The 27,972-nt window shown below is 36.9% G+C and overlaps 1 protein-coding gene across 2 annotated transcripts in view; it reads left to right on the top strand.

Annotated features, from left to right (window-relative positions):
- The window catches only part of EDIL3 (EGF like repeats and discoidin domains 3), a 268,965-nt gene that overhangs the window by 105,519 nt on the left and 135,474 nt on the right, over positions 1 to 27,972 (top strand). Inside the window, exon 3 of one of the 2 annotated variants that reach the window (XM_074569401.1) lies at positions 8,786 to 8,815. The exons of the other annotated variant lie outside the window; for it this stretch is intronic. Coding sequence (XP_074425502.1) covers positions 8,786 to 8,815 — 30 coding nt within the window. The remainder of the gene's footprint in view (positions 1 to 8,785; positions 8,816 to 27,972) is intronic. 2 annotated transcript variants of the gene reach the window in all.

Below are 27,972 nucleotides of genomic sequence, written 5' to 3'. Positions count from 1 at the left end.
AAATGCAGAACTCTACTTCTGATGGAAAGTGCACAGAAAATGAATAAATCTGCTCTGAGGAACGTATGGAAAAGTAGGTGTGGTGGATTCCAGAAAATCCACATGCTTATGATGAAAAAAACTCTTAAAAAAAAAAAAAGCTCAAAAATCAATAAGCCTGACTCCTACACTAATGAAAATTGAGAGGAGTGGAGGAGCACCAGAGTGCTGACTGACAGTTGCTGTGAAAATGCTTCCTACAGGGGTGAAGTCAGAGAGGCTGATAAACTTTTGACTTCCATTGGCTTTATTCATTAAGATAAAAGAAAAATCAATGTAAATTATGTTCACTTGTTCATGAGAAAAAGCCTTGAGTACTCAAGCTTTAATTATTTTCTGAAAAATTAACAATAACATATAGGTGACAAATTAAGGGGAAAAATTTCTGAGAAGAATAAAGAAACCTCACACCAGGTGTATTTTTTTACCTCGTATCACTGGCTTCTCTCTTGCCTTGTTTCACTGAGTGTAAAAAAGCCATGTTAGTGTCAGCAAGAGAGAAAAAACATCTGGGTTTACACTTATATGTAATAAGCATGTTTCTTTTTTGGTGTTTCGGTTCGTTGAATACAGTTGTCAACAAAGAACTTTGAGTGCTCACTAAAACCAGTCTTGGGCACAGCAATTTGTTCAAAGTGCTCCAGGTTCAAAGTTTCTCTGTCACTCGTATTTCAGGGCAGAACAATGTGCTGGGTTTGGATTGGTCCGGGTTCAATACGCCCTCTGCAGGTATCCTTAGATAAATTGATATTTCCTATGAGTCATTGTTGGTGTTTTTAACATATACATATGGCAATAAAGCCTTTGAGATCTAGGTGAGGGCAGTGTTTTATTGAAGCTGCGTGTTATTGACACCGTTTCGCCACAGTGTCATCATCTGTGTACACATCATACGTATTTTTCAATATTAAGCAATAGGGGACTCAAATATATTTAGGTATTTGTTCCGGTTGTACTGAAGTTAAATATAAAGCCAATACTAGCTACAAAGGTAATAGGATCTTCTTTTGTTTCTGCCCAATCAGAAAGCTTAGAAGTGAATACTGGTATGTCAATCATTCCTTAAGCAGCATGTTCCAGTGTCCAAAATTTACCTGGGCAATCAAAATATTGTTGTATTCATTTAAATATATTTGCTTTGCCTTTCTTGCACCGCGACTCAAGTCTTATCTTTTCTATAGCCATATTCGTGCCATGTAGCTTTATGGTGAGGTATTTCCTGTTCCTCATTCCTGAAGTTACTAAAAAACGAATTAAAACACACACTGCACCAAAGCGATATATCTCCCTGCATGGGACTCCCCTAATGCCACATCCTTCGTTTTAGCTGCCATCTGCTCCTTTGTATTCTCCTCTTGGCACGTTATGCAACTTACAGCTCAGATTTTCAGTGATGAAGACTGTGTTTCATGGAAATTATCTCAGTAAAGTGGTATGCTGGCCCTCAGTCATGCTGAAAAGAGTACTATAGACTTGGATTTTTAAAAAAAAAAAAAGTCAATTCTTCTGTAGAGCCTATGAACCAAGGAAGGTATTCGAACTGAGAACTGTATGCCCTTGGTCCTATGAAGTTGTGTTTAATATGTATTTTCTATGAAACAGTGACTATTGAATGCTTTTCATTTCATCTGCTGCAATCTAAAGACTTTTCATATGATAATAACAAATTTTTGTCTGTTTGTTGGTTTATACACCTTCATTCCCCAGAAAGGATGGCAGTACAATCTTTGTAACTGGCATAGTAGAAAATTTGCCAAAAACCACAAAGCATTTAGGAAAGCACTGAAAATGGCAGGATGCGTATTTGTCCTGCAATTTTAAGGTTTAGAAGTTGTTGGGTTTTCCTGTGTGTTTGTTGAACTTCCTAGTATGTATTTCAGTGAGGCAAGCTGGTCACTGTGGGCATAGTTTGTAGACAGCAGACTGGCTGGTTGAGGTTAGTGTGGGGTGAGAAGTGGCACAATAGTGTCACAGAAAGTTCACGCAGTAAAATTGGTATCAGTTATTATAGGACCATGTAGAGTTGGGGTTTGTTTATCTTCACTGCCATTTTCTGCTCTGTGTTGAGCACTGTTTATTTTCTTTTAAATCTTTCCTCGTTCTATTGGATGTTGAATATTGGATATTGTCAAGTAGTATGGTAGTAATTCTACCTTCATATTTCTGGTGGAAGATTTGGTGATAGTCAGACCCTGTTCAGCCTTTACTTATCTCAGTCCCACTTTGTTTCAGCCTGAACTTTGTAGCTTTGAGAAACCCTTGCTCTGGTCCCTTGCACAGAGAGCAAGTGCCAGGAGTTTCCCAGCTTTGGGTAAAGAGTTCTCAAAAGCAGATCAAACCGCCCTCTCAGCCAGCCTTTGTCATCTGCGGGTTGAGATGCAACACGTTTTCATAATGCAAAGGAGTGGTGTATCTGGCACAGCATCCACCTTTGACTTGGCCTGGATCGGGTACTTGGGCACTCATCTGCAGTGAGAGAGCTAATCCAGCCCCCTGTACAAGTCCAAAACCAGACTCAAACACACTGAGCACCTGCGTGGGCTTTTATTTTATTCCCATAATGGAGAATATCCATAAAATAAAAATCATTATCATCATCATTATTACTTTGCAGTGCGATATATGATGTTACTTCAAAATTCTCCTTTCACATAAGAATAGCTGGTCAAATTTCCCTTAAAACACACAAAAAAAACCAAGTGAAAAATCTTCAGACAAGTGACTGAAAACATGAATTTTTTTGGCTTGGAAAGCAAAACTTTCTCTATGTAGCTGTGGGGATATACTGGATACGTTTTTCCGTTAATAAGTGTAACAGGCACTAGCAGGTACCTACTTAACCATAACTATATTTTACAGCTTTTTTTAGTATTTAATTTTAAGATTATGCATTTGGATGTTGAGGAATGCTCTTTGAAATTTAAAGAAGCAAAGACTACTGTACACTGATTTATGGTCTTAGTTGCTTAGCCATTTCAGTATACTTGGTTTTGTACATAAAAATGCTAGGATATTTTGTGATTACATTCTTTGCTTTTTTGGAATATACACATCTTCTCAAAACTGCATACGGCAGCCTGTGTGTGTGTGTGTGTGTGTGTGTGTGTAAAATTGTGTTATATTTCAAGTCATGACAGACTACTCGTGGTTTCAGAATTACAGCTTTAAGTACTGCTGTGCCTTTGGCAGCACTTGAAGCCTTGGCAAGAGCTGCAGCTGACTAAAAACTGAATAATTGTTTTAAAACTGAATCTTTTTACGCTGTTTTCCTTAAGAAGAATATCCTGCCAAATAATAGGCTCAGAGGGCACTCCATTGACTGCCTTGTTCTACAGAGTTGTAAATGTGAAGGCAGTAACCACAAAAATCATTATCTAATCTTGTGTTCTGCAAAATACAGAACTTCACCTAAATAAATCTTTTACTTCACATTGAAACATGTTCTCATTCAGCACCAGGTTCTGGTGCTTAGAAAGAAAAGGAAGACTAGTGAGAATGAATTAGCCACCTTTTATTGGCATTTCTAACACTGTCATTTTAAGACACTAGTATTCTGGATATTAATGATACCTGAAGTTTTGCTCAGTTACCCACTTTGTCTTAGAAATATATTTCTTTAAATAAAATAATGAAGAAAAGAAAGAGTAAGTTTTTCATAGGCTTTAAGTTTCTGACTGGATGTGAACCTATGAAGAGTGATAGGTTTCCTCTATTATGTGCCACAGGCATTTCTAGGATTTCTTAATTAATGACTTTGTTTTCCATTTAACTTCTGTCATCCAAGCAGAGTTTTACCAGTTCATGGTGAGTTATCTCTGACATGCACTACTGAGTTGCCTTGTGTCTTCCTTCTTGTTTTATTTTGTTGTTTTTTTAAGAATAGCTGCAAATACAACTTAACCAGCTGAAACTAGAAGGTGAAGGATGTACTGGTGTCCCAGGACTACATTTACAATTAACACACAGTAAGAGAACAAATCCAATCTCACTGTAAAACTGCGAGATAAAAACCTCCCACTCACACTAACAGATGTATGTGTGATAGACTGGCATAAATGGTGCATCTTCCAGATTCTCTAGATTCACACATCTTGAAAACATTCTGTTTTTCTTGGGTTTTGCTTCTCCTCTTTATAACCAGGGGTGACAATTTATATCAGTTGTTACAGTGGCAGCCAGTTGAGTTGGTTGAATTAGTTGCTATGAGCTGGTCAGATAGCACTGATCACCTGAGCTGTGGCTTGGAGATGTCTTTAGCATATTTAACCTCACAGCGTGGGACAGAGCGAGGTTGGGTGCAAGGGGGACTTTGGTGGAAACCTGGCTCGACGATGGGTTCCTTCGTCAGTCATGCCAATACCGCCCACAGGGCCATGTTGAGATCCAAAGATTGAGCCAGTTTATGGAAAATCAAACTGAAGTCTGTTGAATGGGGAGCAGGTGAAGAGACAGACTCCTTAAGCGTATATTTTCAATGAAACATCTGTAGCATTAAAATCACATTCTTAATGACCAACACTGAGCTTTTGTGAAGTCTGTCAGTCAGTCTTCATATTGTGTAGGTCGTTTGAGATCCTGAGATTTGATGCTGAGCAGAATATAATTTGTTTTGGATATTGCATTCAGAAAAATGTTATTTGCTCTTGGGTCCTACTGTTCACAGGTGGTTCATTTGGATGATACTGTAGAGCTCTTGCATAGCCTTTTCCATAGAGGTAATGTCATATATCTAAATATATTCTTTTATATATGAGTCTTACATTTTATTTTAATGTTAAAGGCAAAGACATTCCACATCAATATAAAATTAACTGAAGACTTAATATAAACACAAAACTAATGTAATGTGTCATCATATATAATGTAGTATAACACACTGTTACACTGGATCTGCCTCCCTCAAGCTACTTATGCTTCAAAGTTCAGACTTTTCCCAGACCTGTCAAGGCTTCTACCATTGTAACAGAAATAGTCAGAAGCACGGCATAGGTTTTCAGATGCTATCCAAACATTGCCTTCTTACATTATCTCTCTTAAGCTAATATATGTTGGACAATATGTATCTTCGTATATGCTTTCCAAATCTGCCCATGTCTTCCTGTTCTTTTTTTCTCACTGATGTCATGCAGTATTAGTCACCTCTAAGGAAAACATGATTAAGTTTTCCCAAGTGAACATCAGATTTTCTCTAAGATAAAAACTAATGTTTCTGCTGCCATATGTCTTATTATATTTTGTCAATGATGCATTAAAAGGGGAAGAAAAATGTTCTTGAAAATGCTTCAAAGCTGCAGAAGAGTTTACAGTGTAAGACCGTGCAATGCTGTTATCAGATCACGACTTGGGGATGTCCGTGACTCTTTTGGGGAGTTTTCTGTCAAAAACCTGGTGCCTCTATACGGGTGTCACCGCTCTGGAGTCAGAAGGAAAAGCCAGGCTGACGGTGATCCACCACTCAGCGTAGTGAGTCACCAGCTTGTGCCAGCTCAGTTGAGCAAGGCAATTCCAGCTTACTCACTCTCCCCGCCTCTGAAATAAGTAAGGAAAGTAAATTACGGGTAATTACTATGGCAATGAGTCACTGTATAAACAGCTTTTTAAAATAACTTGAAGTTTTAAATCACTGCTGATGGAAAAAAATAGTGGTGTTGTGTAGGAAATTTTTGGTGTGTAATTTAGTGCATTTACTTAAGGAGTGTAAAGCAGAGTGCTGACATTGCATTTGACACTGTATCATAAAGCAAAAATAGTGTATTCTTTGAGTATTCAATAGCCTATTGAAGACAATTTTTTCAAACGTGGTTTATCAAGGTATGGAGAGTAAAAGAAATCCTGGTACATATAGCAAGAGATTATGTTCATTTGATTTTTTAAAAAAGTGTGCATGAAGTACAAACAAGTCCGTAACTGCATTGTCATTTCTATTTTTAATATGCATTTTTAATTTCTGTCTGGGGTTAAGAAATACAGTATTAACAAGTAGAAGTAGGTCTTTTGCATTTTACAAAAGCAATTCTCACTAACTGTAGTATAACTCAGACAAGAAATGAACATAGTCTATTCCTGAAAGAGCCTAAACCAGCAATCAAATAGTCAAAAGTAATTAAATAAACAGAAAAGTAACGTTATTGGCATAGCTGTCTTGGCACCTGAATGATTTATTTCAGCTGAGATTCAGCTACCTTTTTTTATTTAGATGTGTACCTAAGCACATAGTCCCACTGAAACAACCATCAGGGTAATAACAAATCCAGTTTTGAATTGCTAATGCTGGTATTCATCCAATAATTAAGTCTAAGAATATTATTCAAATAGCAGTCTGAAAAAACTTGTTACTGAAATGAATATTCTTTGTATAATTGGACAATTCTGTTTAACCAATTTAAATGCACAGACACTAGTACTTTTAATTATTTGTTGCTCAAGGAGCTGTTGAGCTGGCAGCTTGTATAAATTTTGGGCATTAGAAAAACTTAATAACAGAACTTCTAACTAACTTTCATGTTCTGTTCTGTTTGTGCAATCTGCTCTGCCACTGGTACCTTGAAAAATTGCAGCATGCTTGTAATTAGATTGTAGTTTGTTTGTTTACTTCTGATTCTATTGTTCTTAAGTTTTAAATACGCAGTTTCTTCTTTGTGGAATCAGCTGTCATATTGTTATTGAACTAATGATCTATCTGATTAGTTCAATTTAAAAGCAATAGGGTGGTATTTTCCCTTCTTTCTTTCATTGTCTTGAAATCCTCTACTTTCACAAACACATTTTACTTGAATTCAGTAATTATGCGGTAAAACAATATGTTATTGTAAAATTTAAAAGCTTGATATGATCATTACATATATACATACCTGAAAAAGGATTAATCTATTTTCAAAATACACATTTAGACACTAAATGAGGAGTTACAAAAGGGATGGGTTAGCCTGTTAAGTACCCTGTTTAGGCCATTTTAGATTATTCGTTTCATAATGTACTGTTCTTGTAATGTAGCCTTCTTAAGTGTTTATCTGAACACCAAGCTATATAAATAAAAATCACCTGTTAACCTCAGGAAACTTGAGTTAGAGACAAGATGGTTGGCTGGTGCTTCAGACAGTAATTCATTATTTTCTATCGATAGGATTTGACAGCCCCCAAAAGGACACCATGCCACTCTGCAATTAGAAATAACTGATGTGTCCAGCGTTAATTGTCACATAGAGTCACATATAGAATATTGTACTGAATTAGCCAAGGTTTATAGTTGGTCTCAAATGCAGTTGGTGTCTGTTGACAAGGTCTTTGCTATGTCTGATGAAGTTTCACTAAATAGAGGGAAGATCTTCCTGCTCCATTCCTAATTTCTCCCAGCATAGTACATGGAGTGATATTGAAGGCAAAGTCAGTTTACCAAGCATGGCATTGATCTTTGAGAAAATGTTTGTAATCTTTATCCATGCCACGTGCAAGCTCTGAAGCCACCAGGGTGGATCAATGTTTGCCGTGGCTGTAGGAGCGTTGTTTGTATGGAACTGATTCTGCAAGAAGTCAAACAGAAGGAGCTTCTGTTTCAACTGGTAGGAGACTCCTTAAAAGAGAAAAAATAAAAGTGTGGATACCTGTGTTTAGTATCTTAAGGGCGTCTCTATATCACATTTATGGAGAGTCGTCTCAGACTTCTAGGTGCTTTTAGAGTATCCCAGTGAGAAACACTTGATTGCTGCCTTTTCTGTCATTGAAAACTTTGCAAGACTGTGAGAAGACTGTTTTTATGATGCATGTGTGTATAAAACATACTGACTGCAAGGAGAGAAAGAACTAGGTCACTGATGTACTTTTAAAATTCAGTTTTATTGTGAATATGTCTGTTTCTTTCTTTTGAATGTAGGGGTAACAGATAGCCTGCAGTCAAAGGTGCTTTCTGATGGTAACTTCAGGCAATTTAATGGTTATCTATCACCAAAAAGGAGAAGTTCTAGCATGACAATATGGATTTTTATTGCTTTCCTCAGGCAATAAACATTTGGAATGGAGAGTCCAATGGGCAGCTTCCCCCCATCCCCAATACTACCAAAAAAAAACCAAAAACAAACCCCCAAACTGCCATTATTACTCCTTAACTACTGAATTTCAAGATCATTAATTCATTACTGCCAGGGCCAAGTTGGGAAGACACTGAAGGGAATAGAAGGGGTGGAGGATGGAGAGATGAGAAATAGGTGTGGACTATGCCTCTCATTAACTGCTAACCATGAGCTTGCTTAGCTGTGTCATCGGACAACAGCCTTCATTAGCTAAACAAATAACTGGGTCCCGCAGTTCATTTTTTAGAAGGCTTTACCTTAAGAACAGGTCCTTTTTAGTACTGGAACAGCTGTCTCTGGCAGTGAATTTGACTGCAGAGAATTTGACTGAAACTCTTCTGTTGAGCATTGCTGTTGCAGTATTGGGTCGATCCTATTAGCTAAATTAGAGGGAAAGGTTAAGAGTGTAATGTTATAAATGTAAGCTAAGATCCTAACTCATTTTAGCTTAGTTTTCCACTAAGATGAAACATCTGTTACTCAAGTGGATCAACCTATCTAGAATAAAGTTTTTCATGATGTCTTATTGCTTGTATATTAAGGAAATGTAAATAATATAACAACTAGGACTATATGAATTTCTTCATCTGTATTTTCCTCTCTTCTCTTCTCTTCTCTTCCTTTCTCCTTTCCCTTCCCCATCCCTGCCTCCCCCCTTCCCCCACCACCTTTTTGCACAGCCTCATTTGAAGAGGAACCAACTTCAGCAGGTACGAGTAATTTATGATTACAACTGCATTGTGGTAACCCTTCCTTGAAAGCTGCCGTTTTAAAAAATAATTCTAACCAGGTTTATTTTGTGTATAACACATGCTAAATAGCCATATCAGTGTTGGGTTCTCTTCTCCTCTGTCTGCTCCCCTTCCTTTTGTCTTTTTTTCACTCAGTTTGAAGTCAGTAGGAGACACACTCCTCCAGTAGTAATTAAACATCTTCTCTGCCACATGTTCCTTCTTTTTTGCTTCTTCCGTGGTTAAGATGCCACATCGTGTTTCACATAACAAACCAGGTCAAAAGCAATCAGGAGTTAGAAAAAAATAAATCAGTGTTTGTGCTAGTTTTTTATCTGTCTTCTGGTGAAGCTCAGTCACCTGCATGACCCCTCAAACTAGTATCCTTAAAGACAGTGCAGCCTGGGAACAAACAGTGAAGGACGGGAAGGACAGCGCGTGCAGAAGCATCCTGCTCAGTGAAAACATTCCGCAAACTATGGCCTGGATATCTGCTCAGCGAACTTTTATTTCCATTGACAGGCTGCCAAGTAGTAAGAACAGTTAACAACACAGTCATAAAAATTAGTTTAGGAGCTCCCCAAGAGACACAAACATGTAGTGTTTATTCTATTGCGAAGATTAACTATTTGTAATTAATTGGCAATCCATTAGCTTGGGAGTATTTAAAGAGAAAGAAGACAACATACCAAAGAAGAATGCCACTAAACAGCTTAACATATTTGAACGGCATTGCATTGTATAAACTCAGTGAGCTAAAACATCAAATGACTTGGGAGTCACTTTATAGTGGCTTGTTAAAAGAAGTAAAGGTCTCCAGAGGACCAAAGGAGAAAAGGTAAGGAAAGTGAATGAAGAAAGGAAGATGGCAAAGAAGGATTGAGCACTGTTTACAACACTAACCTACAACTTGGGAGCAATATAAGTAATTAGGGTACAGTGGAGAATAATAAATGAAAGGATGGAGAACAAAGCCAAGAGGAGAACGTGAAAGAGGCAGAATAGTTAAGACTAGCACTGCATAGAGAAAGAAGCAAAAGGGAGCTTTTAGTATGAAGATAGCAGTGGAAAGGAAAGAAAGCATGACTGAAACAAGAAAAGGCACTGCGAAATGGGGAAAGAAAGTTTGGGAAAGAACTATAGAGTGCTAACACATCCCTGAGGAGTATATGTTATAATTATTAAGCATCAACCTTCAACTATGCATTTCTTAAAGAGACCTGTCAGTCTTGAAATTTTCATGGAAAATATCTTAATAGAAATTTATTGCAGCTGTTCAATAGAAGTGTCAGTTACAAAAGGAGATGTTTTTACACAGGAAAGAAAAAAACACCCTTTTCCCCTTTATGGAATTGGTTTTAAGTATGCACATTTTGTAGAGACAGAGTCTAGAGGCGTTTATGAATATGCTGCGGTAGGGTTCAAGACAATCTTGCTATGGTTGTGCCTTCATTCCTGTTGCAGCCAGTGGAGAGTCTCATGGAGATATGTCCTCCCTCTCTGCATTTTGAACATCATGTCCATTTTTGTGAAAGTGTGTAACCGCAAGCTGTCCAAGCTAACCAGATCCATCACCTGAAAACATGTAAAAGGAGAGAAGAGGAATTTATGAAAGAGCCACATGGGCTTTGCTACAGGTCTCGTTTAGACTTACCAGCTGAAATTTAAATAGTTTCACAAAAGTCTACAGATTCTACATCCATTTCCCCAGGAGCCCTTTCCTCCTGGAGTGCCAGATGACATTGTTTGTTTGCTTTTGTATTCATTTAAATGGATAGTTTTTAATAACTTCTGACTTTGTTTTACTCTGACCTAGTATCACTGCTTTGTTTATTTCTCCATATAATTCTTGTGTTCAACAAAGCTCAGCCAATAATTTACCATGAACATCTTTTGATCATTGTTTCATCACAGAATGTTCCTAAACATTCGTGATGTCCTTGAATTCACCCATTACCAATAATATCCTTTACACCAGTATTTTTTCAAATATTTTCCCCCAAGACTTGATCAGATATGTTTCAAACTCAGATCATTTACTTACTTGTGGTTGGCTGAATGAGCTGCACCTAATTTTTAGCCGTTGTTTTTAATGCTATAGTTCTTAGTGTTCCAGGGTTTGCTGGCATCTAAAAATGTGCCACAATTATTTATGCAGTAACGGCTATACTAGTGTAACTTTCAGTATAAAATCTCTTAATGGAAAGACTGGTGACCTTTTCATGTTGGTTATTCCATAAGAGGATGCTGTTAGCAGTGACAGTATACACGTGGGAGTTGCGCTGATACAGCAATGCAGATAGATATTCCCACACAGACAAATCAACAGCTAGAAGTACACAAACATACAGCACCAGAATGCTTTTGTTCTTTGATTTGGACAGATAAACAAATGCCTCTGGCATAAATGGTACTTGGTAGATTTACAATAGGAGACAAAACACATAGTTGTAAACATTTGCGTAAATAAATTTCAACTGCTCAGGAGAGAATGTGACTAAATACCTGTAAAAGGAAGTGAAATAGTGTAACAGTAATACTTTCTGTTATTTAATCTGGTTCTAGGACATTGATACTTCACATGATTAGATTCTTCAGGAATTATTTTTGAAACTGTTATTTTCTTGGGAAAAATTTCGATTAATCTGAAGCTTTTTGCAGGAATTAATTTGACTGAACTTCTCCAAGCAGAGAATAATGTTTTTTTCTAATTCAAATGGAAATTTCCACCTGTGGGAAAACAAGTCTAGTCTCTGCCTTGTGTAGCAAACTTTGGATCTTAAACTCTTCTGCTAGATTTTAATAGAGTATAACCCAACCCTACATTTGCATGAAATGTGACTATCATCAAAATAAGCTATGTTTAAGTATAGATACTATTTTCTAGAAATTCCATAAGATGAAACAACATTTTTCTGTGCAATTGTACACTGATAGTTTTGGATCTTCCTCAGCAAAGCAGTGAAGCATGCAGTTAGTATTTGAATGGTCAATGCATGGTAGACCTATTGTGAGCATATGTTTAAGCATGTGTTTGCTAGACTGGAGTTTAAATTAGATGTGGTGGAAGTGTAACCTAGAAGCACAATATGCATTTTAACAATAAAGTGCACTATCTTGCTCCCGGGGGAGTCAAAATCAAAAGCAGACTGTTGCTCTAAGAGCAGGAGAAAATTTTAAATTTAGTGATGAAGAGCATACACGTAAAAATGTATTCTTAAACCTTCATTATAAAGATCATTTGTTCCAGCTTTTCCAGAGGAATTGTTCTTTACTTGAAAATAAAGAAAAAAAAAAGTGCAATTGTTCTTTACTTAACATTAACTTATATCTTAAATTTTAATTAGTAATACTAGCTCTTCAGGTGCTCCGTAATTTATCATTTCTATTGATTTTTCTTGAAGATATGACTAGATATTGTTACTTTGAAAGTAACAGATTAGTGCATTCTGATGGGATTGTTTTAATACAAGTTATTTCTGAGATTGTAGTGACATTTACACAGCTGTGTATTCTGCTTAAAACTGATACTTCTTCCTCAGAACAGGAAGGCAGTCATGTAGTTTGAAAGATGTTAGGGTGCTGAAAAATAAACAGAAACTGCATCCAAAGCCTCATGCGGTCACCTGGAGCCTTTCACAGTGATTTCAGTGGGATGTGCCTTGTATAGGCAGAAAGCAAGTTCTATCAGCTACCAGACTTTGCTCTTTTCTAAAAAAAAAAAAAAAAAAAAAAAAAAAAAAAAAAAAAAGCAGCAAGTTTCCTCCAGTTTATTACGTTTATCTTGGTGGAGTGTAATTAGCCTCCTGACTCTAGTGCTGATCTGGCAGTGTTGGGGAGGTTGGTAGCCACACTCTTCCAGCTGCAAGGCCCAGAAATCGTCACTTAGCATTCAAAATCATTAGAAGTACTTTATGATTATCTTCTTAACACTCTGAGAGAAAAGACTGCTTTTAGTGCAACTGTTGCAGCGGAGGAAATGTGACAAGATTAATCGGAGGGTAACATACTATGTTTCCAAACAATACCTTTACTTATTCAAGAATATGAGGTAGGACAAATTGCAGATAATACATTAATTTTATGGGGATTATAAACATTATTTGAACATTTTGGGAACATTTTAAACTTTCAATGGGCCTGTGATCATGATAAAAACTATAATTTCTTTTGCCATTTCCCATACTCTGCTCTTTGGGATAGAGTCTTGCTTCTCCAACAACACTGTCCATGACTGATCTTGTAGAAGTGAAGTTACTAAAATTTTATTCTGATTGTTGTAACCACTAGGTTGAAGAATAATAATTCTGAAATAATAAATGTCCTGTGAGTATCTCTCTATATAAATGGTATTTCACAGGGGTTCCTTCAGTTTCAGGATGCTTCGGTCTAATGAATTGTAATTATAACTCACTAAACATATTTTATCTGAGACAGAGTATACTTATTTTTTGCATGCTTTTAACAAAAGCTAAATCAAGGAGTCTTTCAAATGATCCTCACAGTTTCAACAAGGTTTTCCATAGCCCTAATTCTGGATAAGCATTCATCTACATCTCAGGACAGTTCTCTTGGAGATTTGTTTCTATGTTTCTTTTCCCACCTATGCGTGTGGCATGAGTCTTTTAAAGCTGTTCATTGAACTAGGAGGAGGTTGCTTTGTTGAAAATTGTTTTTAAGCCTAATGTATCACCTTCTGTTGGATGTCCTGCTATTTGAAGGTTTACATCTCAAAAATGTTTCCCCATGGTTTCATGTATTCCTCACCTCTCCTCAAGGAGTCTGGAATTACTTCTAAAGATATCAAAGATATCTTCCAAGACATGATGAAACAGAGTGCAGCATAACATGTGTCATCTTATATACTTTCCTTTACACTGTGACTTTGACTGAAATATTAAATACATGCCTTTAAGACCATCACTTAACTGAAGCCATTACTTGCTTTTGTCATTGATTATTTTTTTTTAAGCCTAGTGTTCTAGGTGAATTGCATTTGTGTCTTTGTTCTCCATCTATATACAATATGCAAATGTATTTGTCATGACAATAAAACTCCTTTACAGTTTGAGTTTAATATTGTTTTAATGAAATCCAGGTGTTGAAGAGATAGTAGATTCAACATATGACAGAAATTTCTTATTCAAAGTCATTAGTAAAAAGTAATGCCTACAACAAACTTGTGACACAGTGTGTATATATACAGACAGCTGCATGGTGTATCTGTGCGAATACTAAAAGCAATCTTTTTTCCAATGGAAAATAATATTACCCTTCCAAAATTCTGTGTGATTTTTCATCTGTTCCCATCCACATTTCTATATAATTTATTTTAGCATCTTTTTCCTAAAGAAGTAAAAAACAAGGGGGAAAAAATCATTTTTGAGAAACAACAAATGTTGAAAATGCCATATGAAGTGGAGAAGGAGACTTCAATTGGAAAGTCTCGAGAATGAATTTTAATTCAGCAAAAGAAATGAAAGGATTATAATCGAAAAAAACAATACGGAAGTTGCAGGAAGAAAGTTGTACTAGAGATAGCACTTAAGAGTTATCAAAATGTCATAAAACCCAGACATATAAAAATCTTAAGATTTGCCCATTAATCTTACCCTATGAACATGGTGTTAAGCAATAACTGAAATCTAAATTGCTTCCAAGTTACATTTTGTTTTGTTCCTGTAAGTAAAACTCTAGGTTTCTCTGGCTATTAAAACTGGTGTTTGTGTCTCCCCTGGATTTCTTGTTTAAGAAGCCGTTTAAAGCAGGGCACCACAGTATATTGCCTTAATGTTTGCCTTGAAACCTATGTGCAGAATAAGAAACTATGGATCAGTCACTATGTTTGGGTAAAAAAAAAATAAATGAAAAAGATTAACAATTATAAATTATTTTACCCAATCTATATTTCAAATCTGACTTACTGGACATCGCCTAGATACTTCTTCCTTTTTAGTTTTCCTATTAGACATCCTCTAGACTTCTGCGGTAGTATGGAGTTCTGTTCTCTCTTCTACTTGTTTTTTAGATTTGTCTCTTTTATTCATATTAACATTTAGCTAAATTTGATTCAGACTAACAACGTATTAGGAAGAAATAAAGTTGCTTCCCTGAGCTCCACTACCTCCCAAGGACTGTCCCTGGGCTCAGTGAGAGGCTTACTGAGAGAGGCAGTTTCTCATGGAAGTTTTGGACCCACAAGCCCTTCCTTGATGCAGTGTCACGGTGCTCACACACTGACTGTTCTTGTGAGCAGCATGCACCTGCTTTCTAGCCCATAATATATGATAGAATGGAAATTATGTACTTGGTCCCATAAAAAGATCCCTATGTCACAGGTTGGGTTTCCCCTTATGGACCTCTAATTGGCAGGATAGAGGCAATAACAAAGCATATTTAATATACATTTGCGTAGATTTAAAACCAGTATGCAATCTTTAATTAGCTGTAAGCAGAATTTTTTTACCAGTTTTCTGGTGAAATTATTGGTTCCTCAGAAATAAAATTGTTCATGGGACATGGTGAGTTTGGAAAAAAAAAAAAAATTTAAAAAAAAGGAATTTATATTGTAAAAATTTTGTAAAAATGTTATAAAAATATGACCCTCATTTTTGGCAAAATATAAATGCCTTTTCTTGTTCTAAATATTCTTACATTTAAAAATTCCCTGAATTATCATTTTTCATAGATTTAAAACACTAGACAAAATTATTAAAAACCCAGGTTTTCCCTTGACCCAGTTAATTTTTATTTTGAGGTAAATTAATATCAAATTTCTAAGATTTTGATGTTTCATAACTATTTGTGGTGGAAGGTGCCTTAAAAATACTTAACTTATTTTGGGTATGAAATCGGATTTCAAAAAAGGCTTATGCCTTAAAATAATGCTCCAATGGCATTCTATTATTGCAAGAAGTTGAAATTGTAAGTCCTTTGGTGATTATCAGAAAACAAAAACCAAAAGAGATGTCCCTAGCATATTGAAATGAAATTTTCTGAAAAGTTCATGAGATATTTGATCTGCTTACGCTCTCACCCTCAAAACCTCAAAGATGCATCTGTCTAGTCTCAAGTACTTCAATTTACTGCCCGCTGTACAGCAGTGTCCAAAGTGGTGTAGTTTTGTGACAGCATGCTGTCGGGCTGTCTTTTGGGGCAGAATAATTTTGCTGTGATGTGCAAAACCATACTGTTTCACACTTTTCAAAGAGGAAAAACGTCTTTCCATATTATTCTAAGGGAAAGGAATTGTCAGTCCCCCAGGGTCTGTAACAGAGATTTACTCTCTTGGTTAACTTGGTTTACGTATTTGTAACAACCCCTTTTCTTTTTCTTCTTGAAGTGCATATTTTATTTTTCAGTCCCTGAAGCTAACTCATTAACTACTTTTCTACATATTCCAAGCAAAATATAGACTAAATCAGAAGATTACATAAAGGTCATATTGAACCCTATTCTGATGGAAATTAAGCTTATGCAGTAAAAATAGCTCCAGATGCCAGGTGGCACTGAAGGCTATTACAGTAGACATTTAAGAGCTGGAAATCTTCCTTAGGTCAGGAATGGAAATTAATTAGTATTTTCAGCCTGTCCCTTAGTGAATGTTTGTCCATATATCATAAAAATAATTCAGTTCGGCAAAATCACTCACTTCTTTTCAGGATTAGACATTTTATGCCTCCTAGACCTCGTTTAGGAGGTGGAGGTTGCACTGCTGGGAAATGTCTAAGAAACTCGTACATGGGCATTTTTCCATAATCTGCATAGTTTTAGAGAGTGATATTTGTGGTCAGTATACCACCCAGTGTACAAATACAAGTGGAAGTTCATATAGTATCCCCTAAACTAGCTATTGTTTTATGTCATCAACATTTTATTTTGGTTGCTCACCTGAACTTTGAGATGGAAGTTTTCCATGCCAGGTCTCTGCCCCAGGCTGAACTCAGCTCAAATCATTTCACGATTTCTCATAATGAGGTTAAGGAAAAAAGGTGTTCTGTTGCCCATTTTGATTCTCAAAGCTGTTCTACTGAGAAACCTTTCTGCTCTGATACTTTGGAGCTGGGAAATGCAATTTCACAGTGCAGTGTCAGAGGTTGCTTTTATTACTGCCGTGGAAAAGCCCACAGAGTAAGACAAGGAGGTAGGCTCTAGTTCACGCTCAATTAGCAGAGACAGCTCCTGACCCAGCAGAGTTGAGAAGTCTGTTATAGGGAAACGAGCAGTGCATACTTACTGTCTGAAGGTGAGTGAAATCAAGTCTGCCATACCAATACCAGTGCATCTCTATAGGAAGGAGAACAGGGAGCAGAACAGATGGAGATGTGACCCTGGGAGGGAAATGCACCTTCATCTTGGACGCCAGCAATGTCAGCACTGTCTGTTGGTACCAGGTCCGTATCGACAGAGTAACTTTACTTAGATGCCTTTCTATCTGGGAAGAAGTATTCCTCAGGAAGAGGCTTTACAGGTGTCTAGACTTTGCTTGGTCAGATACAAAGAGCAGAACTAGCAGTTAAGACAGGGTCATGTGAATAAAATAGTCAAAGATTATTATATGATATTGATAGCTTCATCCTCTGAAGATGGAGCAAGAAGAAACAAGATGAAGAACAAACTCTATTCTTGTTGCTCCAGGGATCTCAATGTACTCTGAGTTCTCTGTACTTGCAAGAAACAGAGCTGAAGCACAGGAGAAAATATGGCAAAAGGCTAACCATGGCACAAAACAGATGGCAAAATTGTCTCCTGTTAGAATGGACAGATTTTCATCCGAGAAGTGACGGAAACTGAGATGAGAAATTGCTGAGGGAGAAGGGAGTTGACAAGGAAAGAAACAAGACTAATGAGTTGCACATGGGCACAGAGTGAGTGGGTCTGAATACGTGCATGCAAAGGGAAAGGCTGCAGTGGGATGATCTGCAGTAGGTTGGTCGCTGTTGGAAAAGTTGTTTCCTTCATGCAGGCCATTAATTTCTGATTTCTTCCAATCTATTCATGCTTTCTTGCTCTCTCCCTTATGCTTGTGCTAGCATAAAGCTTGTACACCCTATGTTGAGCTGCATCAGGTGCTTGTTCCAGCTGGAAGTAGCCTCTTCACCAACGCAATTTCCTCCATAGTGTTAGTGTTCATTTTGCTCAGCGCCTTGGTCTTGACTTGCCACGTGTGCTCTCAGTGTGAAGGGGAGTTTGGCGGAAACATGTAGTAAAAGCTAGAGTAAAGGGAAAAAAAAAATAACCAAACAGTAATCTTTCGGGAGATACTGAAGTTAGATTAAAGCAGACAAAGATTCCCATCCAGGCATTAGATGTGTGCAAAGGAAGGGAAAAATAAAACAAAAAGCAAATGCTAACGAAAGCAAAACAAACAGGAGCAGTGGCTGATTGAGGATTTGGAAGGAGGTTAATAAGCCTGATGAAAAGGACTGTTCAAAAATAGCATCCCAAAGAGGCTTATTTTGTGCTTCTTTTGGTTTTAAACAGTCTTATGACCATCTTTAAAGTATTGTGAAAACACGACAAAAGCAAAAGAGTACTGAGGAAGAAATTTTAGTCATTTTCCGTCCAGTGCAAATTGAAGTAGTTTTTAGTTACTAAGGCTTTGTATTACACATTAATTCAGGATGATAAAGAAGTATTGAATAACGACCTATTTGCAGAATGACTGGTGCTGTAGAAACATAGTAGATGATAGCAAAGTTAAGGTCTATAAAATGAGTGTGCTTTTAAAGATGCTAAGCATATTTCATATGGACAATGACCCAGACCCTTCCATGATAGACGTTGTAACCCAAATAATATTCATAAGTGTAAGGTTTTTGTGGTGTCATGTACTTTATGAGTGCCAGTTCTTGCACACATATGAATTTGAAATCCTCACTGTTGGCAGGTGTACATTTGACACTAAATTGTGCCAAGACTGTTTGGGCAGTAGTCTTTTTGGTCAGCAGTGCAGCAACAGCATGTCATCTCATCCTGATTTCCTCTGCAAGAGTGAAGAGTCCAATCTAGGTCAGTCTTTGCAGTCAATGACAAGAAACACAACCCTGTAGAGGACAAGTCATCCCAGTAAGTTAGATATTTAAAACAAGAAGAGCCATTATTCACACATTTTCTCTATTTACTGCAGAAGGAGTATACAAGGTTAATGTCAATTAGGAAGAAACTCTGAATTTAAGTAAATCCCTCTTTCTGGTTTCTACAGGAAGGACCCACAAGTGGATCTGGAATTTATGTAGCCTAGTACTATGGTGTGCACACACATATGAGTATGCACTTTATGATTTTTTTTCTGAGTTTTTTAGGACCTCATCCTTTGTAAAGCTGTTGATTTGTTATGTTTGTCATTTGTTTTTCTTCATAATAATTTATGGTATCTCCTTCCAGGATATGCATTTAACACACTGAATCTTCTGTGTCTCAATGATTTTGAACCTACAAAAGCTACATCTATGAATAACTGTATTGACACAAGTTCCTGAAGATCAAGCTGCAAATAATTATAGTTATATGAAATAAATAAGAGTGGCTGTGATGAGGTTCCTTGAAATCTAATGATCTTTGGGGTGGAAATTATACACTCTTAGTGCTGACTACCTCAACTTAACATTTGTAGATTCTGAGCAAAGTTAATGAGTATGAATTTTGAAAGTATCTTGTACCATTGATGTGATTGTAGTGTCACGTTGGAAGAAGGGTACCAGAAAAGCCATAATTTGAGAATATCATAAAATCGATAGATAAAGAAATAATAGAAAAATTGATCAGGTTTCAAAGGAATGGAAAGGTGTAAGTATTGCAAGCTCATACTGTGTACTGTCTAGTCCTAGATTGTTGGGTGCAATAAGCAAGAGAATGAAGAAAAGCAAAAAATAATATTTTAAGACTAAAATCAAGAACAAATTGCCCCTCTATGTTATTATTACCACTCCCCATGTCACTATGTTTAACAATAGGATGAATGGGAAATATCCCTCTCTAATAACTCTCCTGGGAATGACTCTGTAACATAATCTCTACAGTTTTACAAGTCGGCTGACATGCAGAAACAGCCAACAAAAACATTTAACAATAAGTTCCATCATGTATCTTGTATGTTTGTCGTTCTAGTAAATTTTCCTATCACTTAATATCTCTTCTTCCTAAATAAATGCATAACTTTTTTTGTAAAAACCAAGCAGACGAAGAAAAGTCTGATTCTTAGTAATCTGTGCTGACTCTTGGTAATCTTGCACAGTGAAAAAAAGTATTAATTCTTGCAACCAGAATCCTCATCCCACCTTTTCAGGTATTGTATCCTATTATGTAAGGGTGCTAAAGAACTTATAGATACCAGATGCAAAGAACTTAAGATGTACTTAAGGAAAGCTCTCTGGCACGTGGCAAAGTAGCAGAGAGCATGGCTGAACAGAGAGAACATGGTACTTCTGTTAAATTCAGGCTCCTTTGCAACCGAATTTATAATCAGGGAAAGATGTGATGTTTAGGATCATTTTCTGATGTTGGTACATATGTTGCAGGAAGACTATAACAAGGGAAGGTTTGTGGATACAGGTAGCGCATTTTCTTGGTGATAGGTGAAACAGACAGGCCTTCAGACATGTGAGTTTTTCTATGTGTCTGAAACAGCAGCAGTTTATCAAATGTGATCCTGGATATGCATAAAACCATTACATTGCTGTGGATTTGTAGTGCATCAAAGCCCAGGAAGTGTTAAAACTGACAGATAATGGAATTATTTGCAAATGGAATTAACTGCCCTGCAGAACAAAGAGCAGAGTTTAACATAGAGCTGAGATGGGTTGTTTTCTTCCATCTGGTCTTTCTTATTATAAACCTGTGTCTCATCAGCTACTGATCTGACACCCAGTTCCCATCCAAATGAGTTCCTTCCTGTGTTGCACTGTGTTTACTGTTCTTCTGACTACTGTTAATCCCCCCAAAGCCCCTACCAAGTAGAAAAGCCCTACTATCCCAAACCGTCTTGACCCTGGCTTCAGTCAGTGCTATTTTGCAATAAGGGATCATCTAGCTGGACTGTCTGAGTAGCTGTATCGCTGAGGTGTTGAGATCTTTAAGAATCCCGTAGCTTGAGCAGGAAAAAAATGCTGAAGGAAGATTTGGCATTTATATGATTACCTGCCCTTAACATTGCCCGAGAATTAACAGCCCCCTTTGAAATGTATCATTGAAGCAGCATTACAGGAGAAATCGTAAAGAGAACATACATTGCTTTAGGGGCATGGAAATAGCAAGCAAAGGTTTAACTGAGTTCACTCAGACAGGGATCTGGGTATTTCTGCATGGATGCAGCAACTTCTTAGACCATTTCTTTCAATAACAAATATAAGTCACTTCATTCACATCTACTGATTCTCACTGTCACTCTTATAGATTGACTTTCCATATGCTAATGACCATTTGCCAGAGCCAAAACCTCCTTTTTTTCTTTTATCTTAGAAATGCAATAGATTCTTTTTTGTTGTATATTCTTTTGAAGCCCTTACTTCTGCAATTAAAATGCATTTCATTTTTCTCAATGTAAGTCTTTTAGATAATCAGTGTTTTACCTCAGAGCATGAATGTCCATTATTAGACTTAAAGAAAGCATGACGTAGTATTCAGCTCTCTTCTGCTATATTGTGTAATCTTATCTATACCATTGTAGTGTTTCAAAATATTATTTTGGAAACAACTATTTTTTTCTCTTTTTATGCACTTATACAAAGCTGTTGACTTCAGTAGTACTCCTCATGAGTAAATACTATGTGACCTCAAAAGTGTGGCAAAAATATTTACATAAGATCCACAGTACTGTAAAGAAATAAACTGCCAAACGAAAATTATCAGTATCACTGGAGATAAGTAAAAGACCGTAAGTTCTTCAAAGTCCAGTCCAGAAGTGTATCTTCATTGCTTATTCAAGACACAACTTCCACTGGCTGCCATGGGATTTGTGGTTGTATGACAGCTGTTCTGACAAAAATAACAGTTATGAAAATGTAATATGCTCCCATGAATATCTAGTTGTCTATTACTAAAAAATGTTAAAATGAATTGTACCTTCATGTACTTTAGAAGTTATTTAAATTGTGTCAAATAAGTTGAGAAAAGAGTTGGAATTCATTAAGCTTTTTTTGAAACAGCTAGCTACAATAAAGAAGCGATAGCCCAAGAACAAAAAGGCCTGGATATAGATTTATATATTCAATTTGCCTGCGGTGCCGCATTTTAACATTTACTTGCAAAGCATGAATTAACACTCTACAGCAATATTACAAGTTTTGTTACAGTTATTCATGAATTTCATTAGCTTCAAGCTTTCCACAGTATTTCGTCTTGTTAAAACTGTGGAACAGTGTTTATTTATTAATATACGCTAAGGGACAGGGTGACAATGTTTCAATATCGGATTCTTAATCTTTCCATATCAACCTGGAATTTCTCAATTTTCTTTTTTTAATCCAGCCTCCTAGAAAAGAAAACCATTCTAATAATTTAGATGTCTGCAAATCGGTAATACTGAGCATTTTTGAAAAAAATACAAATCAATGATCCTGTGTGGTCAGTGTTCTGCTTTAGCCTCCCCTGAGCAGTGGCAAGGGCAGAAGGTATAATATAATGTATTTGTCATCAAGTCTTGTTTTATCTAAATGTAGGGTAGCAGAATAGAAGCAATGTGTTGCAACCCCATATGAAATTCCAAATAAAGAATTTGCTTCGAACTGTTTAAGTCATGTAGCTAGGGATATCCTCTCTGAAAGAACATATTACATTAGTAAAGTAGTGGGTTTGTTTTCATAGCATATATTGGTCTTATACCCTGTCATTCAGAACCTAACTGCAGCATCCACGCTTTTCAACTAGATGACCCTCTCTCTGCCTGACTCCATTCCAACAACAGATGAGTAATATTACGGATTCCATTTCAGGATCCATATCCAGATACTGATTAGACTAGATTGGAAAAGGAATGTTAACACACACTCAGGTCATCTCTACGGAGGTGAGGGGAAGTGAATTATGACTAGTTCATGCCCTCATCTTTTGAAGTCATTCAAATGAATATGGCCATCTGTGGATCTCGCAAACCAGAGGTAAACTGGATGTGTCTGATGATCTACCCATGCTGCAGCTGAGGGTGGACACCACAAAAGGGTGTGTGGCTCCAGAGGAAGTTTGCCATACCATTCCCTAAAGGAATATACTTGTCTCCTCAGGAGTGCTGTGGCTTATGCCTCAGCCTCTGCTCAAGGCTCAGGCAAAATTTACTTGTGCAGAGAACTGTAACTGAACCACAGTAATGATACCTGCATTGTGTGCAATAACACAAAAAGGAATTTTAAGTTAAAACATTGTTTATCAGGAAAGACTGATCTCCAGTATTACTGTGCAGGAATTATTATCATTACCCACCGAAATAGGTCAGTATTTTCATCCATGTACAACTAACTGCACACTGATCAAGAGCAATTCCTTGGTGTTTAGGCTGTGGATGTAGCTGGTGGAAAGGAAGCAGACATCCAGTGATTCTACTGTGTAATTTAAAAATTGAAGGCACATATCTGCAAACATCAGTTATCATTTTAAATTGGGATGGTTATGCAGTGTATGGTTTTCTGAGTTGGCAAGAGACCAATATGAAGCAGGAATGGGGTATGAGGAGAAAAGAGACAATGATCTAGATAAGAAGGGAGTAAGAGTTGGAGAATAAGAGAATAAGGATCTGGAATTCAAAAGGATTTAGAGCAGGGTACATGAAATCGGAAGGGTTTGATGACAGCTGGAAAAAAATGCAAAGAGGAAAGAATATATTTCCTCTGTCCTACATCCTAAGGGAAATAAATGACTGAAGTGTAAGTCTTGTCTATTTCCCTTGGTTTCTGCTGCGGACAACTTTATGCCTTTTTGGACTATATATATTTCACATTTAGCAATTCTCTTTCATCACTTTTTAATAATATTTCGTGTCCTAAGGATAACCACCCTCCGAGATTCTCTTCTGCTGTTTCCGTGTCATTAATGCGACACTAGTAATTAGGACCTGACTCATACAAATATGAATAGCATAAGTTTAGGCTGTTGCCTTTTTTAGTTCCCACTGGAATACTCAGCAAGAGGACTAACTGGGTTTTAACATATTTGCTGTTATAATTAAGGTTCACGTAATCTTTTCAGGTTTTTTTCCATTTTCTAGTTATTAGCAGAAAACGCTGAAAAATGATGAAAGGTCCTGGTCACTGGCAGTATAAAGCGCAGTGAAACAATGCAAACCGACATCTTCATATATGATGACAAGAATTACGATGATAAAAATAGCTCCGTTGCACAGAAATCCCTGTGATTTCTGTGAGGTAGTGAGGTTCAGTGTTAACATGCCAAACTACGTATAGTTTTCTTATTGCTGGGTATATTTTACTTAAGCAACAGACCAATGGAGTAAACGCAGAGATGAATTCGTTTCAACTGTATAAAGAATGGATTTGGAGAGGTTATTTTAATGTGGAACCTGCAGACATTAGTGTTGTCAGAACTGCACTTTTGAACTGAATCTTCCGAACATCCCAATATCTAATAATTCTCTGAATACTTTAATGTGGAAAGTCTTCAAGTCTTTGGAGTCCTCCAAAATTTTCACAAAATACAGGATTATCTGCATTTGCAGGGGGCTTTCTGTTCAATGTGAACCAGAATCAACTGAAGAAGAGATTCGGAAAATATTTATAATTTTTTTTTGGAAAATCAATCTGGACTGAACAATGATACAAAGTAAATCACAAAAAATGGAGTGTAGCAATCAAGCCCCCACATTTGGGCCAGTAAGAGTGGGAGAAGTCAGTGACAGAAAGAGTATCATCTAGGAAAAAACATAATGATGCTGCTGCCTGAGTGTGAGGTTAGAGTAAGAGAAAGGAAAGGCCCTGAACCTGTATTTTCTGTAAACAGAGAAGGTATTCCTTGGGAAGATAAAACCCTCCTGTGAAAGGTCACGGAGAGACGCAGAACAGGTTTCACATTATTTTGCTACAGAAGCTTTGTGAGATAACCGGTGGGGGAAGGACACTGTGGGCTTTATTCATAAACACACACGTAGGTGACAAAGGGTATAAAGAGCTGAAAAACAGCATTGAAAATGGGGAAAGTTCTCAAGCTTGCAAGCTGAGGGGTATGAGGAGAAATAATGAGAACCTGGGGAAAATGTCTTGTAGTGCAGTGAACAATTTCTCCAGCTAGGGGAGCGTTTTCAGGTCTCACCCTGTGTAGTATCACTACATTGCTTACTACGCTGGCCACACCTCAAATTTGGGTATAATCTGCCATTCTCAGTCGATGGAAGGGTAAGGTGAGAAACTTAAGACTATCTATTAAGGAAAGACATGGTATAGCCATCAAGTTTAAATAGCATCTTGTCAGAAAATATTTTAGTTATTTAGTTTAAAAAGGGTTGGGAGATGGCTGGACAATTAGTTTAAATTTCTCCTCTGCAACAGAAATCCACAGAATAGAATTAGAGGGAAATGTGCAGAAATAACCTAAAGCATTTTGCACTCAAGGGGTGAACCTTAGCTTTTGCTGCATCCAGATGGAGACACCTTGATCATTATAATCAGCACGCTCCATTTGCTGCATTAAAAACAAGATAAATATTTAATCACAGTGCAATTAAGTCTGGATCAGTGCCATTAGTTTATAATGAATATATAGTTAGATAGAGTCTAATACAGTACTAATTCACTTATGAGCCAGGCTGAACAGATTTATTTTTTTTTAAAAAGCTGATATTTTGAGAATGTTAATGAGACGAAGGTGTGTGTAACTGCTAATTATTTTTACTACTTTCACGCATTAACCGGGATAACATATAGTAATCAGTTAATATTATCAATATTCCACATAAACTGTGAATGATATTCTGCAATGCCAATTCTTTTCAGGCTAAAATAACCAACCAAACAGTAAGCTGTAGGTATAATAAATATTTGTTGATACAGAATTAATTTGTATCCTAACAGCAAAATAGAATCAAGAGGGGCAAATTCCAAGAGGAAATTGTATGAAATACATTGGTCTGTAAGAGCTATTGTGGTTTGTTGTGCTTGTGTGTTTTTTTTCCTCTTTGTTTTACAAATATTCAAGTATGCTGGGCAAACAAGAATTTCTTATTACACTTCGGAAGATTTGAAGGACGAGGTAGTTCAAAATACATCAAGTTTGATTTCCATAGGTTTTACTTAAACTGAGACACTCCTTTATTTCCTTTGAGCAATGTCATGATGTACCAGTATAATGGGAGTTGGGCCCTAAAATGTTTAGATGTTTATGTAAATTTTGAACCGAGAGTGACCTTTTAAGGGCAAAAAATGGTATCTGTGAGTAAGAAAGAGTAAATAATGGACTACAGCATATTCATTCATTACAGAAGATGCTTCATACAGAAGCGGCAGAATGAGCATGTTGACTTGAAGAACCCGTTTTCATGATTACAGCCCCTTCTGGCAGGTCAATAGCACATCTGCTGGGAACGCTCCCTTCAAATGTCCTCAAAAGCATGCACTGGAAAGCAGGCAGCTGAGATGTAGCTGTAGTTTCAGGTAGTGAACAAACATGCTGTTCCTCGGGCCCAGCTACCTCAAGAGTGTTCTTGGGAAGAGGTAGTTTTCTTCTAAATACAGGTGAAACGTACAAAATACTTGAGCAAAACCTTAACCTTAACCACAAAAGTGGTGCACAGGCTCAAAGTATGTGTACTAGTGAGACTTAATTCCTTACACTGCACTGCTGGAATGGATACGTCATCCTCGTGTGCTAGAACCTATAGATAGGCTGAGACATAAATATGTATTTTAGTATGATTTAATGACCCCCAGAACTCAGCAGATGCAGGGTCTTTTCTGCCAAGTTGTTAAAATGCCCTCTGAAGTACCATGACTCCCACATAAACATGCAGATGGGGACACCCAAAACCAGCCTTGGTGTCAGGTAAATCTTGCACAATCCTGTTAAGTTAATAGGCAAACTAGTAAATGTGAGGAAAATCAGGGACCTTCAAAAGCTTTTGCTAGATTTCTGCCCTTTTTGTTCAATAAAGCAATTCTCTGTCAGAGTCTGTAGGGACATTCCTGCTGGATTTGAATGCTCGTTTGTGTGTCTCTGATGAAGACTGTTTCTTTCTAATAGGATTACGTTATATTTTGGGTTTGTGTCTGCTGAACTTTGAAATCTATAAGAACACATTTGAAGGGGCGTACCTTTCAAAAATCTATTTAATTGAGTTTTTAAAATGATGAGGAAAGAAAAAGTTCAATACACTTCTGAAAAAGAGGTCGTCTCTCATTTGTGCATATATAGATGGTATAAACATAATTTTTAACTGTATGGAGAAAACGTACATACTAGTTAGAACGGAGTGTCAAATATAAAGATTCAGAGATTAAGCTCATCTCAAATATTTGTAAGATATATAATTCAAATTTCTAATTATTCCCACTGAAGGGTTCTTCAGTTTTCTTCTCAGGTTGCTGGAACTCATGAGCAGCAGAGAGAGGGTGTTGGATTACCTGGACACTGAGCCTAATTCAGTGTGATAATCCTCAGCTTCTTCATCATGGGAAGCTCGTGCCATTCTGATAGCTCCAGCAGCAAGGAGATTAATTCTTCTTTTCCCATCAGATGAAAGAAGTCATATGCGCCTCTGGCTTCTTTTACACATATTCTTTTTAAAATATAAGAGCTCTTGCTAAGTGAGCTCTATCACAACTTACTTTGAAGACTTTACTTTGGTAGAGAAAGCCTAAAGTATATGTGTTTCCAAAACTACCACTACTACTACTACCACCACCACCACCACTACTTCAAACTACTGATGTTAAAAATGTGTGAGAGAGCTCTGATGAAGATTTCAACTTATCAGAGGGGGAAAAAAACTTATTTGGCTGACATTCATTTAGAGCCAAGAGGGGCTTAAGAAAAGCTACAGGTATGAAGGCAAGCAGCTAGAGAGTATTTTTCTCTTACAATGAAATGTAAAATCATTTGATACATTTTATTAGTTTTATGATAACTCCAATATTTGTTTTGATGGAGTTTGGAGCTTACTATATCATCAGAGTAACCTTATCTATTAGTCCTACTTCCGT

This window comes from Larus michahellis, chromosome Z (genome assembly GCF_964199755.1).
Source record: "Larus michahellis chromosome Z, bLarMic1.1, whole genome shotgun sequence".
Taxonomy (NCBI): Eukaryota; Metazoa; Chordata; class Aves; order Charadriiformes; family Laridae; genus Larus; species Larus michahellis.
Note: the sequence above shows the minus strand (reverse complement) of the source record. Positions and strands in the feature narration are given on the sequence as shown.